Source organism: Trachemys scripta, unplaced genomic scaffold (genome assembly GCF_013100865.1).
Source record: "Trachemys scripta elegans isolate TJP31775 unplaced genomic scaffold, CAS_Tse_1.0 scaffold_28, whole genome shotgun sequence".
Classification (NCBI taxonomy): Eukaryota; Metazoa; Chordata; order Testudines; family Emydidae; genus Trachemys; species Trachemys scripta.
In genome coordinates, this window is record NW_023260513.1 from 398,595 (window position 1) to 420,410 (window position 21,816).

The following is a 21,816-nucleotide window of genomic DNA, read 5'->3' on the forward strand; positions in this document are numbered from 1 at the left end:
GGTGCATATTAAATGAATTACAAACTGGCTAACTGATAGGTCTTAAAATCTAACTGAAATGGGAATCATTATCAAGTGGGTGTGTTTCCAGTGGGGTCCCACAGGAATTGGTTCTTGGCCCTCTACTCTGTTTAACATTTTTATCAATGATCTGGAAGAAAGCATAAAATCATCACTGATGACATTTGCAAATGATACAAAAATTGGGAGAGTGGAAAATAATGAAGAGGACCGATCATTGATACAAACGGATGTTGAGGGCTTGGTAAGCTGGGCTCAAGCAAAGAATATGTGGTTTAATATAGAAAAATGTAAATGCGTACCTCTAAAAATAAACAAATGTAGGCCGTATTTGTAGGATGGAGGACTCTACCCTGGGAAGCAGTGACTCTGAAAAAGATTTAGGAGNTGACTGGGTTTGGACAGTACTTGCTTTTTAGGCAAAACAATGAATGATGCAATCTGAAGCTGGTATTGCGTCATACATGACATGAATTGCATCATGTTATTCCTAGAAGTCATGGATGATGCAATCATAACGAAGCTTACATCACTCTGCTGAACAAATTGCCCTATATCAGCTCTAGAAATCATACAGTGTCGTGCTCTCTTATTTGTCAGTGTTTGATTTTGCAAAGGGACACATTTCTGTTTAGCCAAAGTGAGCAGAGATGCCTCGTACTTGTGTGAACAGTGCAGATAACTTCTGCTATGTTTGTGGTGAAGTGACTTTTGCATCACAAAAGCGCAGTATAACCACTATGGTTAAGAAAGCCTATCACCTTTATTTTGGCTGCAAAATTGAAGATCAGGACAAGAGGTGGGCTGCACACATCTGCTGCAACACTTGTGCAACAAATCTTTGCCAGTGGTTGAACAGGAAAAGGAAATCTATGCCTTTTGCAGTGCCAATGATTTGGAGAGAGCCAACAGATCATACCAGCAATTGTTACTTCTGCATGGTGCCTCCAGTTGGGAAAGGTGTGTCAAAGAAGAAAAAGTGGACTGTGCATTATCCAAACATTCCATCAGCTATACGCCCAGTACCCCACGGAGAAGGACTGCCGGTTCCTGATGCACCAGAATCATTCTCACATGAGTCAGACGAGGAACAGGAAGAGGATGAAACTTCTGGTCCTGAACCATCAATGTCACAGGACCCACATTTTCTCCCATCCTCCTCCTCTGAACCACACCTCATAACACAAGGTGAACTGAATGACCTTGTCAGGAATTGGGAACTACCCAAGAGTAAGGCAGAGCTGTTGGGCTCCAGACTACAGCAGTGGAATCTCATTGATTCATCGAAGACAAGTCGTAAAGCTGTTTTACTGCATAATGGCAATGTTTTGCCATCAATTCCAGTTGGTCATGCAGTCCATATGAAGGAAACCTATGACAACATGAAACAACTTTTGAGGTGCATAAACTATGACCAACATCAATGGCAGCTTTGTGGTGATTTGAAGATTGTTGCTCTCTTGCTTGGTCTGCAGACTGGATACACAAAGTACTGCTGTTTTCTCTGTGAATGGGATAGTCGTGCAAGAGATTCCCACTACATCAAGAAAGATTGGCCACTCCGACAGTCATTGGAGCCTGGGAGGAAAAGTGTTCAGCATCCACCACTTGTTGAATCAAGGAAGATTTTGTTACCACCCTTACACATCAAGCTGGGTCTGATGAAGAACTTTTTCAAGGCCATTGACAAAACACAAGCAGCTTTCAAGTACCTCTGTGGAAAATTTCCAAGGTTAAGTGAAGCTAAGATAAAGGAAGGTGTCTGTGTTGGTCCTCAGATTCGTGAACTTCTTCGAGATGATGCATTTGACCATGCACTGCGTGGCAAGGAAAAGACGGCATGGAAAGCCTTCCAGTTAGCGGCAATAAACTTTCTCAGAAACAACAAGGCAGACAACTACAGGTTGTTGGTGGAAAACCTCCACAAGGCATACAAAAGCCTTGGTTGCAACATGTCACTAAAGATACATTTTTTGCACTCTCATCTAGATTTTTTTCCACCGAACTGCGGAGCAGTGAGCGACGAGCACGGTGAGCGATTTCACAAGGACATTGCAACAATGGAGAAACGCTATCAGGGCAAATGGAGCCCATTAATGCTTGCAGACTATTGCTGGACAGTGACAAGAGATGCTCCATTTAATGAATACGAGACAAGCCAAGCGCCGAGTAGACACTGAATAGGACTAAACTATGTACATAATAGTTTTTTGCCTTTTGTTTCATAATAAATTTTATTTATATAACCCTTTTGCTGATTTTTAAATTGTTACATAAACAAGACAGGTGAAATATTATCGTGTAAAGCAACCATACACACATGAAAAGACCTAGGTTTACAATTTATGATTAAAACTCTACTATCTACACAATATACATAGACATAAAATGTAAAAACTTAAATATCTTAGAAACAGTAGCCAATCAGTTGTTTTAATTGTCATATTTGAATTCAGCACATCAAAATACATAATAAATAGCACATTTTATCTCTGAAGCAGACGACTTCTCAAAAATTGTAGACAAGTGTAATATGGAAGCAGTTCAAAGACTAACAGAAGCTGCCAAACTACCATCAGAACTAGCAGTGGTAAAGATAAAAGCCCACAATAAGATCTCAAGTGAGGAACAAAAAGGAAATTATTGGGCAGATAAACGTGCCAAAGAAATTGCACAAGCAAGTCCTATTAAGATTTGTGCAGCTAAAGTGCCAGAAGAGGAAGTAAATTTAAAGAAGCTATATGCAACCATAAGCCCAGAAGAAAAAAGTAAATTGGAAAAACAAGGCTGTGTATATAAAAATCACCTCTGGTATGGGCCAGGGGGGAAGGAGCTGGTAGCCCCGGAGTGCATACGAGCTCTACTGGTCCATGCCATCCACTCTCCAGCTCATCTGGGGTGGAGACAAATGAGGGCCGCCTTGGAATACTGGTGGTGGCCAGCCATGAAAAAAGATGCTTTACAATTTCTCAAAAGATGTGTAACATGTGCACAAGTGAATGTGGGTAGAAGGAAAAAGGTGCCTCTGAATCACCAACCACGACCAGAGGGACCATGGCAAAATTTGCAAATTGATTTTACTGGACCCTTGCCACAAAGCAGAGGGTACACTTACATTTTGGTAATTATTGACACTTTTCCCCGATGGGTAGAGGCATTCCCAACCAAGAATTGTACTGCTACAACAGTAGCTCGAATCCTAGCAGAAGAAATAATACCCAGATGGGGTTTACCACTGTCAATAGACTCTGACCAAGGAACTCACTTTACAGGGCAAGGAATGAAGGAGGCATGCAAGGCACTAGGAATAAAGCAAAGATTCCATATACCATACCACCCTGAAAGCTCGGGAATGGTGGAAAGAATGAACAGAACAATGAAAACAGCCTTAACAAAAGCAGTACTGGATACAGGAGAAGGGTGGGCTTCGTGTGCTTCCTGCGGTATTGTATCGAATGAGGGGCAGCCCAAATAGGCTGACTCAATTGACACCCTTTGAGCTAATGACAGGAAGAGCAATGAGAATGCCTAGCACTGTGATCCTCCCTGCGGAGGAGTCAGGGCTTTTTGCCGACAGGCTGCAAAACTACATCAAGGCATTGGACAGAGAGTTGAAGGATTTATACAATCAGGTGAAGGAAAATCAAACCCAGCTGGATAATAATAGCAGTCTGGACAAACCTGCATTTAAAGTTGGGGATTTGGTAATGTGTCGCATTTACCCAGAGGTTAAAGGAATTTTAAAGCCAAGATGGCAAGGCCCTATGAGGGTCCTTCTGACTACTAATACATGTGCAAAGATTGGGGGGAAATTGGGAACATTTTGGCGTCACCAAAATCAGTTAAAATTGTTTGTCAATACTAACGACATTTCCACAGGTGTCTCTACAGGAGAACAACAAGAGGAAGGACTGACGGGTGACCAGGACAACCAGAGCGACCATGGGGAGGCTTCTGCTGTGGCTCCTGCTGTCCATGTGGTGCATGAGGAAGGACGCAAGTCGTATGCCATGTGAAAAGGAGGACTGGGAATGGGTCACTAACCCCCCTCCTCCGGGTTTGCTTCGCTTTAATTGCCGCAATAAGGAAACACTTAGCTTTTGCAAGACACGTGCAGTGGCCAATAAACAAGTCTGGCCAGAAGTAAAGGTGGCACTGTGGTTAGGACATGAGCACACAGTAGAATGCAAGAAGGTCCAAATAAAATCATACACTGATGCTCATAACAACAGGGAGTCTAGTAACATTACAATTTTGATAACAGTTGACTGCCCTGTTATCCGCTGATGTCAAGTACCAGAGATTATGGATTCATGGAGGCATTTGGAAGGAATCATGGAAGTGTATGAGCTACCCCTTTGAACAGGGTGATGCTCTTAGACGATGTTGTGGCCCTCTTAGAGGGACAGTGTCTATACTTAATGCAACCAGTGTCCGAGTTACCTTTAAAGGGGGACAGCTGCGTACTACTAGCGAAGGGGACTACAAAGTCTTGGGCTATCCCTCATTTGAACACAATTACATGGCATATTGCCACGATGGCTTGGGAGGAAATACACAGACATCGATACTGGAATTTGTGTGGGACTTTGTGGGAAAGAAACCAAACACTCATGAACGATTATGTGCCAATTATACTGACATGGTACCAGTGAAGGTTGGGCCTGCTGAATCAAGATGGGGCTTACCACTTAAAGCACGAACGGAGGTAACCCCAAAGGCATGGCATACATTTGTTAAACGATGGCCCAAATTAGAATGTCCACGACTGGTAACAATTAACCGGGTTATCAGAGACAGAGTGGAACCACCCGATTGTGTGTCATGCCCTGAACAAATCCCTGTTCCAAAACCAGGATTGATAATGATAGGACCAGCCCTACTGGTCCTCACCTCGGTGGTATTCCACACTTACAGGGTCAAGGTGCGTATTCCTTTAGAGGAAGTGAACAGACAATGTGCAAAGGTCAGGCCTCAAATGAGTAAAAACATTGCTAGCCTAACAAACCAAATTGGTGAGCGCTTAACTAGATAGAAGAGGGGATTACTAGATACCCTTGTAGGATGGTTTGGTGCAGGTAATTCTGTTGGCAACTCCTATACCATAGCACGCCAAGCTGAGAGGAGGGACCGGCTGGAATCAAGGTTGGCTGACGCTGTAATTTCTAATGCCCGGGGAGGACTGGATACTACTAAGGCCAGTCGATTGATCCTAGATAGCTTAAAGGATCTGTCAAACTCTGTATCCACCTCATTAGATATAACAAAATACCTGGGTCAAGAAGTAACCAGCCTGCTAATAAATGGGACTAAAATAAAGGCACTGGAGGAAAGTTGTTGGAGAGCAGGACAAACTTTGGCTATCACCACACAAGGAATTGTAACCGATCTCCTTGATGGCCGGGTCCATCCAGCCCTTATGGAAGTAGTGGGACCCTATCTCCCCAGTACCCCTCCGTGGGCATGGGGAAACAGAGAATCAATGAGAGTCCAAAGACCAGTTTGGACAGGTAACAGTATACTCTTTAGCCTTCTGGTACCTTTAGGCATCCCTCATTTGCAACAAGCTAGGATGGTGACCTCCCTGCCAGTATGGAGAAGGGGTCATGTTATTAGAATAGAAGGCGTTGCATATGCTGAGGTTGCTGGGAGAGCATTGTATCCTAGTGAATGTTGCACCCATTCTGATAAGGAAATTCTGTGTACATGTCCATATAATGTTCTAACGAATCTGTCTAGGTTCGAAGTGGCCATTACTGAGTAACTGGCGCACACGGAGCTGGTCCAGATGAACGGTACCTACTGGTGTGTGACTGCCCAGAACCACTCCATCGAGCTAAATGGAAAGCCCTGCCCCTCGAGACATCCATCCGTATGCATGACGGTCCCCCGAAGGTCAACCCTGACTGTTGACGGGACGCGGCTCCACCGTACTCCGCCAATGATAGGTAACCTAACATGGGATCCGGAATGGCACTACGGCAGTAAGTATCTAGAGGAGGGTCTACAGGCCCTGCAGGCGAAGATCGAGGAGTTGGTGGCCGAGGCCCAGAGGCATATTGGGGAAGGCCGTCTGAGGTACACTCAGATAGGGGAAACCGTGGACCAGGCCGATGTGAAGTACTCAAAGGCAAGGAACCAGGCAGTGGAGGTTAAAGCAATGGTTATGGACGATGCCATCTCAGGTGACAAGGTCCCCTGGGGATGGATCTGGATGTTATTTTGTCAAGTTACGTGGGGATTGTCTATCCTAACATTCCTGATGGTACTGGTGCTTTATCGGCGACTCCGCAGTAGGCTGAGTACATTAAAATTGGTATATTTGACCTGGCAGGTTAGAGAACCCTAGGGTCAAGAGGAGGGACTGAAGGGTTAAAATCCATGTGCATGTTATATAATGGCCTGGTATATGGATTTGCCAGCTCTTTCTCAGACCCAAAAGTCCAGAGTTTGGCCTAGAGACCAGAAGCCATGCAAATAGTGATTAGCTAAGAGAAGAGCAGAATAAACAAGATAACATTCCCTTTGCTAAGATCTGCTTGGTCAGTAGAAATGCCAGATGTTGAAGCAATAACTGAATAATTATGTTTCATCTAATGTTTCAAATTAAACAAAGGATCTCTGTTCCTATTGTGTTTCTCCTGAAGGGAAAACAGTCTTCCCACAGATCCAACCTTGAGTTTATGAAATATTGGCACATGTCACTATAATGATATGGCATCCTTCCACCTCCCTTCCAAGGGACCAATGCCCTGCCTTAAGGCATAAAGGAGATAATCTCTATTTTCATATGCTTTCACTGTTTCTTTGCTTTATCCCCTAGACATGTACCTCTCGGACAATCAAAGGAGTTGCTCCATTCCTATGGACCCCAAATCAGAATTCAACATATATATTTTATACTAATAACATTTTATCAAAGTATTAATCAAATGTTAATTTGCTAACTTGAGACCAGGGGCGAAGACATTGTGATACCTTTTAACCATTGGCTATTGTGCTATCTTGTCTTGCTGCAAAACCTATCACGGGGTGTGGAACTGCCTACCCCGTCACTTTCCCCCGCCCATTGAAAAACTATATATTTCATTGTAATCAACTGATTGACAGTGTCTCTGAGCCTAATAAGCCAGGTGACACGCCGCCAGCGCTGTGTGTAATAAACCCCTATGCTTTGACCTCTACACGGTATGGATTTATGTCCTTCAGTTTGGGGGCTCATCCGGGATGCAAGTTTGTGAACTGGCTGAGGATCTGAGACTGAAATCCAAAAGAGGTGAGTATGTTTACTTTACCACCTCATTAGGCCAGGGATAGAAGTCTCTCATCCCCTTTCAGACACATCTTGTTTCCTTTTTAATTTGTGTGAAGGACCTTAGACACATGTGGTCAAAGCAGTGGGGTTAAATAAGGGTACCACTTGGGAGGGAAGACTTGTGCAAGAGAGTCATGTACTGTTTAAACAACTAAGGGGTGTGTTACGGAGGACTTGAATAACCCACCAGCAAGCGATTGGCCGTGAGTTAAGCCCAGGATTGGCTGGGTACGCAAACGGTAGGCAGTGCAAACTGGTGGTCCATTTCCTCATTGCACGTAACATTGCAAGTCCTAGGGGAGTGCCCCCCCCCAGGCATGTGATGTACATGCTTTCGAATAGCACAAAGTCTCCAACCAATAAGTCCGGCATGTGTGTGTAATTGAAGATGCGCGTGGTATTAAGGGTGGGGAGACGTCCTCATGAAATTCAAGGCTGTGGGGAGTTGGAACCATAGCATAAAAAGGGGGAAAAGTAACTCCTCATAAAGGCTGACAAGCATTTAGGGGGGGAAGACGCAAGTTCCCTTCAAGGTCAGCAGCCGGGGTGACGAAAAACCCATGGCGTCAAAAGGAGAGGCAATAATTAGTCCTCGAGAGTACTTGGAATATAAACATGTTAAAACTCGGCAGGCAGCAGCTAAAAAAGCAAACTACTCTGCAGCCGGGCCAGAGGCAGATCTAGTTACTTGGTGGAACCATCAGAGAAGTGACAAAACAGACAAAGCCGTAATAGTTTTATTGGATATTCTTAACATAAAGGAGAAAGAAATTGCAACGTTAAGATCTCAAAACCAGGCTCTGAGAGATAAGAGCCTATGTTCTAAAATATGTAACTGTCTGGAAATTGGAAAAGATCCCGGAGAAAAAGAATCATCATGTCTGGGATACACCTCCAGATTGGGAGGGGGAGAGCAAACTCCTGGCATATGCCAGCCCACCGCTCCGCCGATTAACTATCTGTGGGAAAACTCAGCAGCACAAAGCAGAGGGGAGGAATCAGAACCCCCTCCATACATTTCTTCAAATGACAGGCCAAATTTAAGCACCCACAGAGATAATAAAGGAGCACCACAAGCATTAATTGCCCCAGGGGAGCAAGTACAGCCTATGGCTCCAATCAAAACACAGTTAAGGAGGTTCAGAAACGTTAACGCGGAGAGTGAGCCAGTAAGGGGACTTAGAACAGAAACAACTGAAATGTACCTCCCTTCACCCCCCAGGAAAAACAGGCACCACTGTCTGATTTACCTGAACTCAAGCGTGATAACAAGAATACTGAGTTCTGGGACAAGCTGGATGGCCTCACAGAAATACATGGCCTCCATAGGAAGGATGTTCACATCCTGGTCAAGTGCAAGTGCCCCAGGGATGTGTGGGAGAATCTAGATAATAAATGGAAGACAGGGCGCTGGGCTGAAGATCATAACCCCAACCCAGCGGGAGGGAATCAGGCTGAAAAACCAGCAGGAATCCCAAACCCAGACGCAGGCACTGTAACAGAATTTAGGAATGCACTCTCTGTTGTTCTAGGAGCCCAGACCACTAACTGGGGGGCTCTGCAGTCTGTGGTTCAGCAGAAGGGGGAGTCTGCCATGTCCTATGCTGAAAAGAAATGGAATGCATTCCGAGCTTATTCAGGTCTGGAGAATATAACATCCCAAGACCATGATGTATTCCTTCAAATCTTAAAGGAGGGGCTGTCTGCAGATCACCAAGCAGTCCTGGCATTAGGCATCTCAGTGGGAGAGACATACTCAGCAGTAATGAAATGGGCCACAGAAGTAGAAAACAGAAAAAAGAGGAAGGTAGCAGCAACCGCCCCCTCTGAAGAAGTGGTAGCTGTGCATGCAGTCAAAACCACTACCTGCTTCACGTGCAATAAGCCTGGACATCTGGCACGTGACTGTAAAAGTAAAAATAAAATCAAAACATGCAATAATTGTAAAAGGAGCGGCCACTTACAGGACAACTGCTTCTACCCCGGAGGGGGTAAGGAAGGGCAGTGGCCATACAAGCAAAATAAAACCGATACAATTAGTACCCAAGAACAAGATAAGGATAAACAAATCCAGGAGTTGCTCAAACTCCTGGCTAGCAAATAGGTATCAGTGACCTCTGTGGCTGGAACCGAAGGTGACCCCCCAGGATGTTTCTTAACGCACGAGTGGGGGACCGACCGTGCAGTATGTTAATAGACACAGGAGCCTCGGTATCGATAACCAGCCAAGATCTCCCCCTCACCCGTAGAACAATATGGATTGAAGGGGTGGGAGGGGAAAGATTAAAAGCAACCCTTAGCCAGCCAGTAGAAATAGAATTCGAGGATATGGTCACAGTCAGTCAAATCTGGGTTTGTCCCGAGCAAGGAGACACAATTTGCGGCATAGATCTCCTTAAGGAGCTCGGGGGAGTAATCAACCCCAGAGCTAGCTGCATTGAATGGGCCAAAGGGTCCAAACAGGAAAGATCATCTCAAAATATAGCCATAATTGCCAGTAATAAAGTAATAATACCAGAGTGGGGGGAGAGCCCAGTAGAAACCCTGTGTTCCCTTCACCCTGAAGTGTGGGCAACAGATCAACACGATTGGGGGCTAGTAAACATGAAGCCTATATCTGTAGAAGGACCAACTCACAAAGCCCACAGGCAGTACCCAATTAAACCGGAAGCCTTAGAGGCAGTTAAAGGTATAGTCACTAATTTGGAATCTAGAGGGGTGATTAGAAAAACCACCTCCACAACTAATTCCCCAATTTGGCCTGTCAGAAAGCCAGACGGGACCTGGAGGTTAACTATAGACTACACCCACCTTAACCGGGTGACTCCAAAGGCACATCCTATTGTGGCAAGCCCTGCCACGATTCTTAATTTGCTAACACCAGGACATTTAATATTCTCAGTCCTGGACGTAGCCAATGGATTTTGGAGTATTCCCCTTGCAAAGGAGAGCTGGGAGAAATTTGCATTTACAGTAGGAGACCAGCAGTACACTTGGACCCGAGTACCTCAGGGGTTCCATAATTCTCCCTCCATATTCCACAGGACAATGGCAGAGGTAATAGCACAAGTGCCTTTGGAAGGGGATACTGTGATACTGCAGTATGTGGATGATTTGCTAATTGCCAGTTCAAATGAAAAGGACCATTTAAAAACCCTAAACAGACTGTTCATGTATCTTCGCAAGGCGGGATTTAAATTAAGCCCGAAGAAAGCCCAATTGCAACAGCAGCAAGTTTTATATCTAGGGCATAACATATCACAGGGAGAAAAGGCACTCACAATAGACAGAAAGCAAGCAATTTGAGGGTTAAAGAAACCACGGACAGTTAAGGAAGTCCGAAAGGTCCTGGGACTCCTTAATTTCTGTAGAACCTATATACCGGAGTACTCAGAGACGGTGGAACCAAGTCAAAACCTCACTAGAGGGGGAAAGCCTGCAAATGAGTTAGTAATATGGGGCACAGAGCAAGAGGAGGCATTTATAAAAATAAAACAGGCTTTAGCCTCCGCCCCCAGCCTGGGCTTACCCAATATGGGAAAGCCATTCCACCTTTACTGTAGCCATAGCGGGACCCAGTATTCTGCAGTACTAACTCAGCTTCAGGAGATAGACAGCGTCCGGTAGCATACCTATCTACCATAAGACCCCCTCTATCCCAGGGATTACCGGAGTGCATAGCAGCTCTAGATTGTGCTACATGGGCTGTGAAAGCTTGTGAATCATACACTTTCATGGGGAAATTAGTGCTTCATACACCCCATACACTTATCAATCTCCTCAACACCGGGCGACTAAGATCTGTAACAGATGCCCTCAGGAGTCAGTGGGAATCAACATTGTGCTTGCAAAACCCTAACTACTCCATACTAAAAGACAAGGGAATAAATGTAGCCGAATGTCTGAACATAGAGGGAGAGGTACACGAATGTCTTATAGATAGAGAAGAGGAAGTGTTAGGAAGAATTAAAGAAGAGCCATTAGAGAATCCAGATATAGTTTTGTATGTAGATGGATCAAGAAAGTATGAAAATGGAGTGCCACACACCGGATGGGCAGTGGTACTCAGTGATGGGACGGTGATAGCGTCAGGTCAGATGGAAGGATCAAAGTCAGCACAAGAAGCGGAGCTAACAGCCCTCACAGAAGCTTTAAGAGTGGGGGAAGGCAAGAAGCTCACTGTATATACAGACAGCAGATATGCATTTGGAGTCGTGCATGACTACATGGACGTGTGGTCACGCAGAGGTTTTATAACAACAACTGGCAAGCCGATTAATAACACTGCTCTACAGCCAAAATGCTTCTGAAATAAATGTAGTCAAACTTTACTAATTCTGGGTCACTGAGAACGAAAATGATGCTTAAAATTGTTGATTGGCTCTAGTTTTCAAGATATGCTATTGGGTCAGTATATACGACCCTTGACTTGGGAATGGCGGAGGATAAGTGAGTTATAGAGGGAAGGGATCTCAATTTAAACCAGAAATGACTAAAATACATCTTTGACTGGATCTATGAATAAATCTCTGACTGGGTTTGGACAGTACTTGCTTTTTAGGCAAAACAATGAATGATGCAATCTGAAGCTGGTATTGCGTCATACATGACATGAATTGCATCATGTTATTCCTAGAAGTCATGGATGATGCAATCATAACGAAGCTTACATCACTCTGCTGAACAAATTGCCCTATATCAGCTCTAGAAATCATACAGTGTCGTGCTCTCTTATTTGTCAGTGTTTGATTTTGCAAAGGGACACATTTCTGTTTAGCCAAAGTGAGCAGAGATGCCTCGTACTTGTGTGAACAGTGCAGATAACTTCTGCTATGTTTGTGGTGAAGTGACTTTTGCATCACAAAAGCGCAGTATAACCACTATGGTTAAGAAAGCCTATCACCTTTATTTTGGCTGCAAAATTGAAGATCAGGACAAGAGGTGGGCTGCACACATCTGCTGCAACACTTGTGCAACAAATCTTTGCCAGTGGTTGAACAGGAAAAGGAAATCTATGCCTTTTGCAGTGCCAATGATTTGGAGAGAGCCAACAGATCATACCAGCAATTGTTACTTCTGCATGGTGCCTCCAGTTGGGAAAGGTGTGTCAAAGAAGAAAAAGTGGACTGTGCATTATCCAAACATTCCATCAGCTATACGCCCAGTACCCCACGGAGAAGGACTGCCGGTTCCTGATGCACCAGAATCATTCTCACATGAGTCAGACGAGGAACAGGAAGAGGATGAAACTTCTGGTCCTGAACCATCAATGTCACAGGACCCACATTTTCTCCCATCCTCCTCCTCTGAACCACACCTCATAACACAAGGTGAACTGAATGACCTTGTCAGGAATTGGGAACTACCCAAGAGTAAGGCAGAGCTGTTGGGCTCCAGACTACAGCAGTGGAATCTCATTGATTCATCGAAGACAAGTCGTAAAGCTGTTTTACTGCATAATGGCAATGTTTTGCCATCAATTCCAGTTGGTCATGCAGTCCATATGAAGGAAACCTATGACAACATGAAACAACTTTTGAGGTGCATAAACTATGACCAACATCAATGGCAGCTTTGTGGTGATTTGAAGATTGTTGCTCTCTTGCTTGGTCTGCAGACTGGATACACAAAGTACTGCTGTTTTCTCTGTGAATGGGATAGTCGTGCAAGAGATTCCCACTACATCAAGAAAGATTGGCCACTCCGACAGTCATTGGAGCCTGGGAGGAAAAGTGTTCAGCATCCACCACTTGTTGAATCAAGGAAGATTTTGTTACCACCCTTACACATCAAGCTGGGTCTGATGAAGAACTTTTTCAAGGCCATTGACAAAACACAAGCAGCTTTCAAGTACCTCTGTGGAAAATTTCCAAGGTTAAGTGAAGCTAAGATAAAGGAAGGTGTCTGTGTTGGTCCTCAGATTCGTGAACTTCTTCGAGATGATGCATTTGACCATGCACTGCGTGGCAAGGAAAAGACGGCATGGAAAGCCTTCCAGTTAGCGGCAATAAACTTTCTCAGAAACAACAAGGCAGACAACTACAGGTTGTTGGTGGAAAACCTCCACAAGGCATACAAAAGCCTTGGTTGCAACATGTCACTAAAGATACATTTTTTGCACTCTCATCTAGATTTTTTTCCACCGAACTGCGGAGCAGTGAGCGACGAGCACGGTGAGCGATTTCACAAGGACATTGCAACAATGGAGAAACGCTATCAGGGCAAATGGAGCCCATTAATGCTTGCAGACTATTGCTGGACAGTGACAAGAGATGCTCCATTTAATGAATACGAGACAAGCCAAGCGCCGAGTAGACACTGAATAGGACTAAACTATGTACATAATAGTTTTTTGCCTTTTGTTTCATAATAAATTTTATTTATATAACCCTTTTGCTGATTTTTAAATTGTTACATAAACAAGACAGGTGAAATATTATCGTGTAAAGCAACCATACACACATGAAAAGACCTAGGTTTACAATTTATGATTAAAACTCTACTATCTACACAATATACATAGACATAAAATGTAAAAACTTAAATATCTTAGAAACAGTAGCCAATCAGTTGTTTTAATTGTCATATTTGAATTCAGCACATCAAAATACATAATAAATAGCACATTTTATCTCTGAAGCAGACGACTTCTCAAAAATTGTAGACAAGTGTAATATGGAAGCAGTTCAAAGACTAACAGAAGCTGCCAAACTACCATCAGAACTAGCAGTGGTAAAGATAANGATGGAGGACTCTACCCTGGGAAGCAGTGACTCTGAAAAAGATTTAGAAGTCATGGTGGATAATCAGATGGCCATGAGCTCCCAGTGTGAAGCTGTGGCCAAAAGGGCTAGTGCAATCCTTGAATGCATAAACAGGGATATCTAGTGTTGGAGTGGACAGGATATTTTACCTCTATAGTTGGCACTGGTGCATCCCTGCTGGAATAGTGTCCAATTCTGGGGTCCACAATTCAGTAAGGATGTTGGAGAGGGTTTAAAAGGTAGCCATGAGAATGATTAAAGGATTAGAAAACATACCTCACAGTGATAGAGTCAAGGAGCTCTATCTGTTTAGCTTCAAAAGAGAAGGTTAAGGGTTGACTTGATCACAGTCTATAGGTAACTACATAGGGAACAAATGTTAGATAATGAGCTCTTTAGTCTAGCAAAGGTCTAACATGATACTGTGGTTGGAAGTTTAAGCTAGACAAATTCAGACTGGAAATAAGGCATAAAATTTTTCAAAGGGAAAGGAATTAACCACTTGAAAAATTACTAAAGCTCACAATGGATTCTCCAACGTGGCAATTTTTAAATAAAGATTAGATGTTTTTCTACAAGTTCTGCCCTATAAATTACTCAGGAAGTTTTATGGCCTTGGTCAGACTAGATGATCACAATGGTCCCTTCTACCCTTGGAATCTATGAAAATGTGTTTGGTTTAGTAGCCCTTCTCCAAAATCTGTGAGTTACTTGTTTCAAACTGTCACATGTCCATGAAGGGTTAAACTGTAAACCGAGAGTCCCCAAGAGCTCTGGGGAGGTCATGCCTAAGCTACTAGGGAGACTTGGGGGGTTAGCACTGGTTTTGGAACCTAGGGCTGCTGGATTATGGGGTCCCAGTTCCTAGAAGTCATATCAGCAGAGTCTGTATGCCAGATGTAGACCTGAGAGGCCAGAGACCATGCCTGGACATGGCTCACACTCAGTTGACTTAGAAGCATGTAGGATCCACTCTCTGGATCCAAACAGTGAAGTCGTGTGAGTGTGCAGTGGGGGGGATCTCCACCAGGTCTGTGATATCTTTCTGTGTTTTATAGGGCTAGACAATGGCGGCAGCAGCAGAAGGTCAATTTCAGGCCATAACCAAAGCCATGGTAAGCATCACAGAAGCGGACAAAGTGAGGAAGGAGGCTGAGCTGCTGCTGAAGTCCGATGCCAAATGGGAGGAGATCTTCATGCCAGCCCCCATCTCCATTGCCATCCTGGGGGAACTAGTACTCCTCTCCATGAGGCAGAAAGATGATGTCTCCATCAATAAGAACCGCTCTACAGATGGGTTTAAAGCTATCGAACACCCAGAATCCTTCAGGGCTTGCTTGCGCCAAGTAAGTGAAAGAGCATGGGAGGCCTTCAATGAGGTCAACATGCAGCCGATCTGCTGGCATTCAAAGTCTGTCTCAGAGCAGATGACAAACATCATGCAGGGCTTCTTCCAAAATACTCAAGTGGAAAAGAACCAGCTCCAGACAAAGATAAAGAAAATTCAGGACAAAGCAGAGAAGTGCACAGAGTCAGCTCAGGCAATGCAGCAGGGCAAGTTTTTGGAGGTGATTTTCCTGGTCAAGGAACTCTTGCAGGCCTGTCAGAATACCGAGTATGGTTATGAGAAGGACCTGGATGAGATGAGGATCAAGCTGAAGGAGGTGAAGATCAAGCAGGAGTCAGTCAGGAAGACTATGGAGGACGCTAAGTGGAAGCAAATGCAAGTGGAAGGGGAGACAAAGAAGGCCCTCGATGAGATTGAAGAAGCTCTGAACTTCAGTCCCACTTCATGTTATGACATAGGCTCAGATATGACTGATAAAACTGAGTGGATAAAAAAACAATTATCGAAAGTGGAGGAGAGTGGGGAGGCACTGAGGCAGTCCCACAAAGAGGATTACAGAAGTGTCAAGAAGATCATTGAACTGATGAAGGAGCGGACAGAAATCCTCTGTGAGATGAAGGAATATGAGATGAGAGGAAAAGATCTTGAGACAGCCAAGAAGATGGTGAACGAAGGGCAGAGTGCCCTGGGGAAGGTGGAGCAGCAGTGGGATAAGATGATGCAGTTCTTTCATATGATCTCCAACCTGATCCAATTCTGCTTCAACTGGCACATTCAGGAATGTTTAGCGTCTGTTGAAGGCATCCAGCAGATCACTCATGCATTCAATGCCTCCAATATAGCTCAGCTGGTGCACATGTTCTCCAAGATATTCACCCAAGTATGTGAGAAATATCTGATAAACCTAGTCAGCATCACAGAAAGAATCCTCACTATGGAACCTTCCAATCCCAGTTTTGACTCCGAGTGTGCTAAGATAGCCAGTGGCTGTGCTAAGGCCCAGGAGGATATCTCCGACCTCGTGCTGGAGATGAAGAATGAGTTCAAGAGGAACTTAAATGCTGGGCTGGAGACCATCGAGAAGATGAAGGCCATGCAGTACCCATGAGCAAGGAGAAGCTGAAAGTGATTCATGGGGCCAACTGCAAAATAAAAAGATTAGTATGAATATGATGTCTCAGTTAAGTCCCAGGTACTGGGCAAAGATCCACAATCAAGTGATTAAAAATTCCCACCCTTTTCCTCTGCTTTGATTTCAGCTTGAATATCTCAACCAGCCATTCTCTCGAAGCTCACCTCAGAAAAGCTCCATTCAGCTCCACTTGGACCTTCTTGGGACACAAAAATGAAAGAAGCCCTATCAGGTTTCAACTCATCCAGGCCCATCAGGCACCAAGACAGAAAAGTTCTCTTCAGTCTATTTCCCCAGGGCTCTAGCTTTAAATGTCCCAAGTGATGAGACTCTCATCTCACACACACACACACACACACACAATCAAAAGACCCTTCAAAGATATCACCCCTATTAAACACATAATGAAGAGTCTCAAATGGGCCCCACTGCAAGAAGTGGGTCTATGCAGATCCTGACGCATTAGCTCTGTTTAGAGGAAGCATCAGCAGGAAGTAGTGGGAAATTTCATGGGAAGCAGAGGAAGCCATCAGCGGCTGGGACAAGGATGGATGATGAACATCTGGGGGAGAAAGAACTGGAGTACTTGTGGCACCTTAGCGACTAACAAATTTATTTGAATATTCTCACTGATCACTCTCGTTATAGTGTGTATGGTAACACCCATTGTTTCATGTTCTCAGTGTATATATATACACCTCTACCCCAATATAACGCTGTCCTCGGGAGCCAAAAAATCTTACCGCGTTATAGGTGAAACCGCGTTATATCGAACTTGCTTTGATCCACTGGAGTGCGCAGCCTTGCCCCCCACCCCACCCTGGAGCGCTGCTTTACCGCGTTATATCCGAATTCGTGTTATATCGGGTCGCGTTATATTGGGGTAGAGGTGTATCTTCCTACTATATTTTCCACTGCATGCATCCGATGAAGTGGGTTATAGCCCACGAAAGCTTATGCTCAAATAAATGTGTTAGTCTCTAAGGTGCCACAAGTACTCCTGTTCTTTTTGTGGATACAGACTAACACAGCTTCTACTCTGAAATCTGGGGGAGAGTATATCACGGGTGAACCCCATGTTCCTCCAAAGGGATAGGAGAAGCCAGAAACCCCAACCTTCTCTGATGGGGATGGAGACTGAAGAAACCTGAAACCAGAGTGCCCTGAGGGGAAACGGAGCTACTGCTGGGGAGCTTCCACCTGGGACACTGCCCTGTCAACTCAAGATCCATTGGCTTTCCAGTGAGTTGACAGTCTGGGGGTTGTTCAGATGTTTCACTTGGTGTAACACTGTCCACCTTGTTACGGTGCTAGGGACACAGCAAGAACCAATCCCGTTAGCAATGCTGCTTTCGGTGAATAAAGAATTAACTCCACACCTACAGCACTGCAACCTCCTATGGTTTATCACCTGTCAGAGCAATTGGCTGGCCTCCGGCCAAGAAGAGAATCATTGGCCTGATCTTTCGTCTCCTTTATTTGCTGATTGCTATCTTTATGCATTGGCACATACAGCACATCAGTGACTGCAAAATAAACTGTTAGCGCTATCTGGTGAAAGCAAGAGATTCAGTCAGGAGTCCTGGTTTCTATCCCCAGGTCTGAGAGGGGAGTGGGGCCTAGTGGTTCGAGTAGGAGAGTTGGACTCAGGACTCCTGAGTTCCATTCCCGGGCCTGAGGGGAGATGGGTAGAACCGGCTGAGGCTGAGAGTCAGCTGTTCAGTACAGTCCCATTTGAAGTGCTGCTGACTCCCTGTTGCCGTATATTTGGGGAGCATAATCTGACTTTTATCTGGGATGCATTTCTGCTGCAATTCTTTCCTGTGACTCATTTAGTGGCTCTGATTCGATAAAGCTTCTGTGATTCCAATTAACCAAGGCTTCTGAATGTACTTCTGTCTACAACAGCTTAGTCAAAATTTAGAATCATAAAATATTGGGGTTGGAAGAGACCTCAGGAAATCATCTAGTCCAACCCCCTGCTCAAAGCAGGACCAACCCCAACTAGATCATCCCACCCAGGGCTTTGTCAAGCCTGACCTTAAAAACCTCTAAGGAAGGAGATTCCACCACGTCCCTAGGTAACCCATTCCAGTGCTTCACCACCCTCCTAGTGAAAGAGTGTTTCCTAATATCCAACCTAGACTCCCACACTGCAACTTGAGACCATTACTCCTTGTTCTGTCATCTGCTACTACTGAAAACAGCTGAGCTCCATCCTCTTTGAAACCCCCTTTCAGGTAGTTGAAGGCTGCTATCAAATCCCACCTCACTCTTCTCTTCTGCAGACTAAATAAGCCCAGTTCCTTCAGCCTCTCCTTGTAAGTCATGTGCCCCAGCCCCCTAATCATTTTCGTTGCCTTCCACTGGACTCTCTCCAATTTGTCCACATTCTTTCTCCCAAAACTGAGAGACCCTGCATCAAACACCAACGTGTAGTCTCTATTCCATTCTATTAAGGTTTTTATACCATTCTCAACACCATAGTGATGACAGTGAGAAGCATGTGCAGTGGAGAGTCTTGTTTTGGTATTGTGATTTTTTAACATACCCGTTGCTCTGTGTTTACATTAGAGGACAAGATCAAAGAAATGCACCTTGTACTTAGAGCAGAAAGTGGTGCAGTTTGTGATGGCGCTTATTTCTTGGAGGAGTTCATCCTGGGCTCTTTGACTGCCAGGTCATAGCAATGCTGCTAGATACACCTACTGAAATTAACCTGTGACAGGTGCATCAGTTCTTAGTCTGTCCAGGGTAAATGCAGCCTGTTCTCCTCTGTTAGGTTTTTGTGCTCTCTTGTGATCACATCAGTTCATGCACCAGCTTGTTTTTTATACCTGGGGCTAGTTCAGTAGCCCCCACATAGGCAGGGCAGGCTCCCCCAAACACACAATGTTACACCACAAAGGGAAATGGTGCAAGTTTGAAGCCAGTGGCCCCTAAACAAGAAAGGCCCCATCTTACATTACTCAAACGCTGGGGTGGCCAGTCCCCCAGGACCTAGGGCCAGATTGTAACCGGCATCCTGGGTGCAAGGGGAGAAGTGACTGGAGATCTAGAACAAACACAAGAGGTCAGGGATTAGCTTATATAGCTCATTTGAAATATTGCATACCCAAGAGACCTTATTAGAAAGTAGGGTTTAAGTGGTATCAAGTAATAACAGACAGGACATAGTAAGTCACAAAGCAAAATAAAGCAAAAACATTCAAGTCTAAGCCTAATACATTAAGAAATTGATTACAGGTAATATCTCACCCTCAAAGATGTTCCAATAAGCTTCTTTCACAGACTAGATTCCTTCCTAGTCTGGGCTCAATCCTTTCCTTGTTAGTTCCAGCAGACATCTCATGTGGTAACCAGGGGTTTTCTCATGACTGGCCACCCCTTTGTCCTGCTCCAACCCCCTTTTATAGCTTTTGCACAAGGCGGGAGTCTTTTATCTGTGCTTGGTCCCCACCCCCGCCTCTCAATGGAAAAGTACAAGGATTAAGATGGATTCCAGTATCATGTGACATGGTCACATGTCTCAGAGACCTCATTCCCCATTACCTATGGGCTGGCCCACACCTACACAAGAAGGCTTTCAGGTAAATAAGGCCATTTACAATCAATTGTCTGAGTCAGTGGAAGCCATCAAGTTTCTAAACCACCATTAATGACCCACATTTTGCATAATTACAATAGGACCTCAGAGTTATACTTCATATTTCTAGCTTCAGATACAAGAATGATACATGCATACAAATAGGATGAAACTATTCAGTAGGTTATAACCTTTGTAATACCTTACAAGACACCTTTTGCATAAAGCATATTCCAGTTACATCATATTCACATTCATAAGCATATTTTCATAAAGCATATGGAGTGCACCATCACAATAGTAATGTATACTAAAAATGTCAAATCTTACTGGTAGCATTATTTAATTCACCCTTTTCCACTATACAAAAACAAGCAGACATTCAATGAAAATGAAAGGCAACCACAGTGTAAAATTTGCCATCAGAACTCATTGCCACAAGATATTTATTAAAGCCAAGAGCGTAGGAGTATTCCAACAAGGACTGGAGTTTATATGGAGAAAGAGAACATTCCAATTTGCAATAGTAAGGACTAAAAACACACACAAAAGTTTGGCAGGGCTATACATGCTCCTGCTTCAGGGCATGATTCAATCACAAACAGATAGGGGTTAGGACAGGAACTTCCCCCATGGCCAGGCTATTACATCATTGTCAGCTAGGGGGGTTTCTTACATGTCCCTCTGAAACAGCTGGAGCCAAGGGCACCGGAACAAGGGGGGCCAGGAACCCATGGCCCCATCACTTTTCATCTATTGTAAGGTTGTGCGATGGTGCGAGGAGGCAGTGGAGGGGAGCACAGATTTAAGGAGAAGGGGTGGCGCAGGGGTGGAAGTGGCAGGGAAGGGGTCGGGGGAAGGGCCCCAGTTCAGGTGCCAGTGGCCCCACACACTTTTAGGGAACCTCTGTAACTCCTGGCTGGAGCTCACTATGGTTGGAAACAAGACACCGGGCTAGAATGAACTCAAGTTTGACTCAGTCTGACAATACTTATATTCACAGATTAAAAGACCAGAAGGGACACCAGTATCATATAGTCAGACCTCCACTATAACACAGGCCACAGGACTTCCCTGAATTAATTCCTGTTTGAAGTAGATTGGATCTTTTGGGAAAAAAACATCCAATTTGATTTAAAAATTGTGAGTGGTGCAGAATCCACCACAGGCCTTGGTGAGTTGTTCCAATGGTCAATTACCCTCACTGTTACAAATCTGCATCTTATTTACAGTCTGAAAATCAGAAGAACTGAAGAGATACAGCATTGGCTGGAAACTGAACCCAGATCAACTGCTTGTACGGCACCGTTCTAACTGCTGCACCACCAATGCTCTTGTTTTTGTATGAAATATCCTTTGTTTAGCAATAAAAATAGCCTCAAACCATTAACACCAACACACCAGTGCACCTTGGGAACCAAATACATGCAACAATTTAAGATGCAGACACTATTTTGGTAATGAGACACTGTACCAATAATTAAGAGTAGACAAGGCACCAATAGACTGTAATGGAGAATTTCAGGCAGCAGAGGGGGATAGTGTGCTTGTTTAGCAAGTTTAAAGCTGTAACAAGAATACAAGATCATGAACACAGTTGATTTGAAGAGACAAGTCTAGCCTGGGGATCACAGCTAGTCCTTGGGATGC

At 44.4% G+C, this 21,816-nt stretch overlaps 1 protein-coding gene across 3 annotated transcripts in view; it reads left to right on the forward strand.

Annotated features, from left to right (window-relative positions):
• The window catches only part of LOC117870422, a 28,715-nt gene extending 11,783 nt beyond the window's left edge, over positions 1-16,932 (forward strand). Inside the window, exons 1-2 of one of the 3 annotated variants that reach the window (XM_034757560.1) lie at positions 7,145-7,297; positions 15,159-16,932. In XM_034757560.1, the coding sequence (XP_034613451.1) occupies positions 15,168-16,556 (1,389 nt within the window). In that variant the 5' untranslated portion in view covers positions 7,145-7,297; positions 15,159-15,167 and the 3' untranslated portion in view covers positions 16,557-16,932. Of the gene's footprint in view, positions 1-7,144; positions 7,298-15,158 lie in introns of those variants that run through there. The other 2 variants (XM_034757561.1, XM_034757562.1) reach the window with 2 other exon arrangements.
• The last annotated feature ends 4,884 nt before the right edge of the window (positions 16,933-21,816 follow it).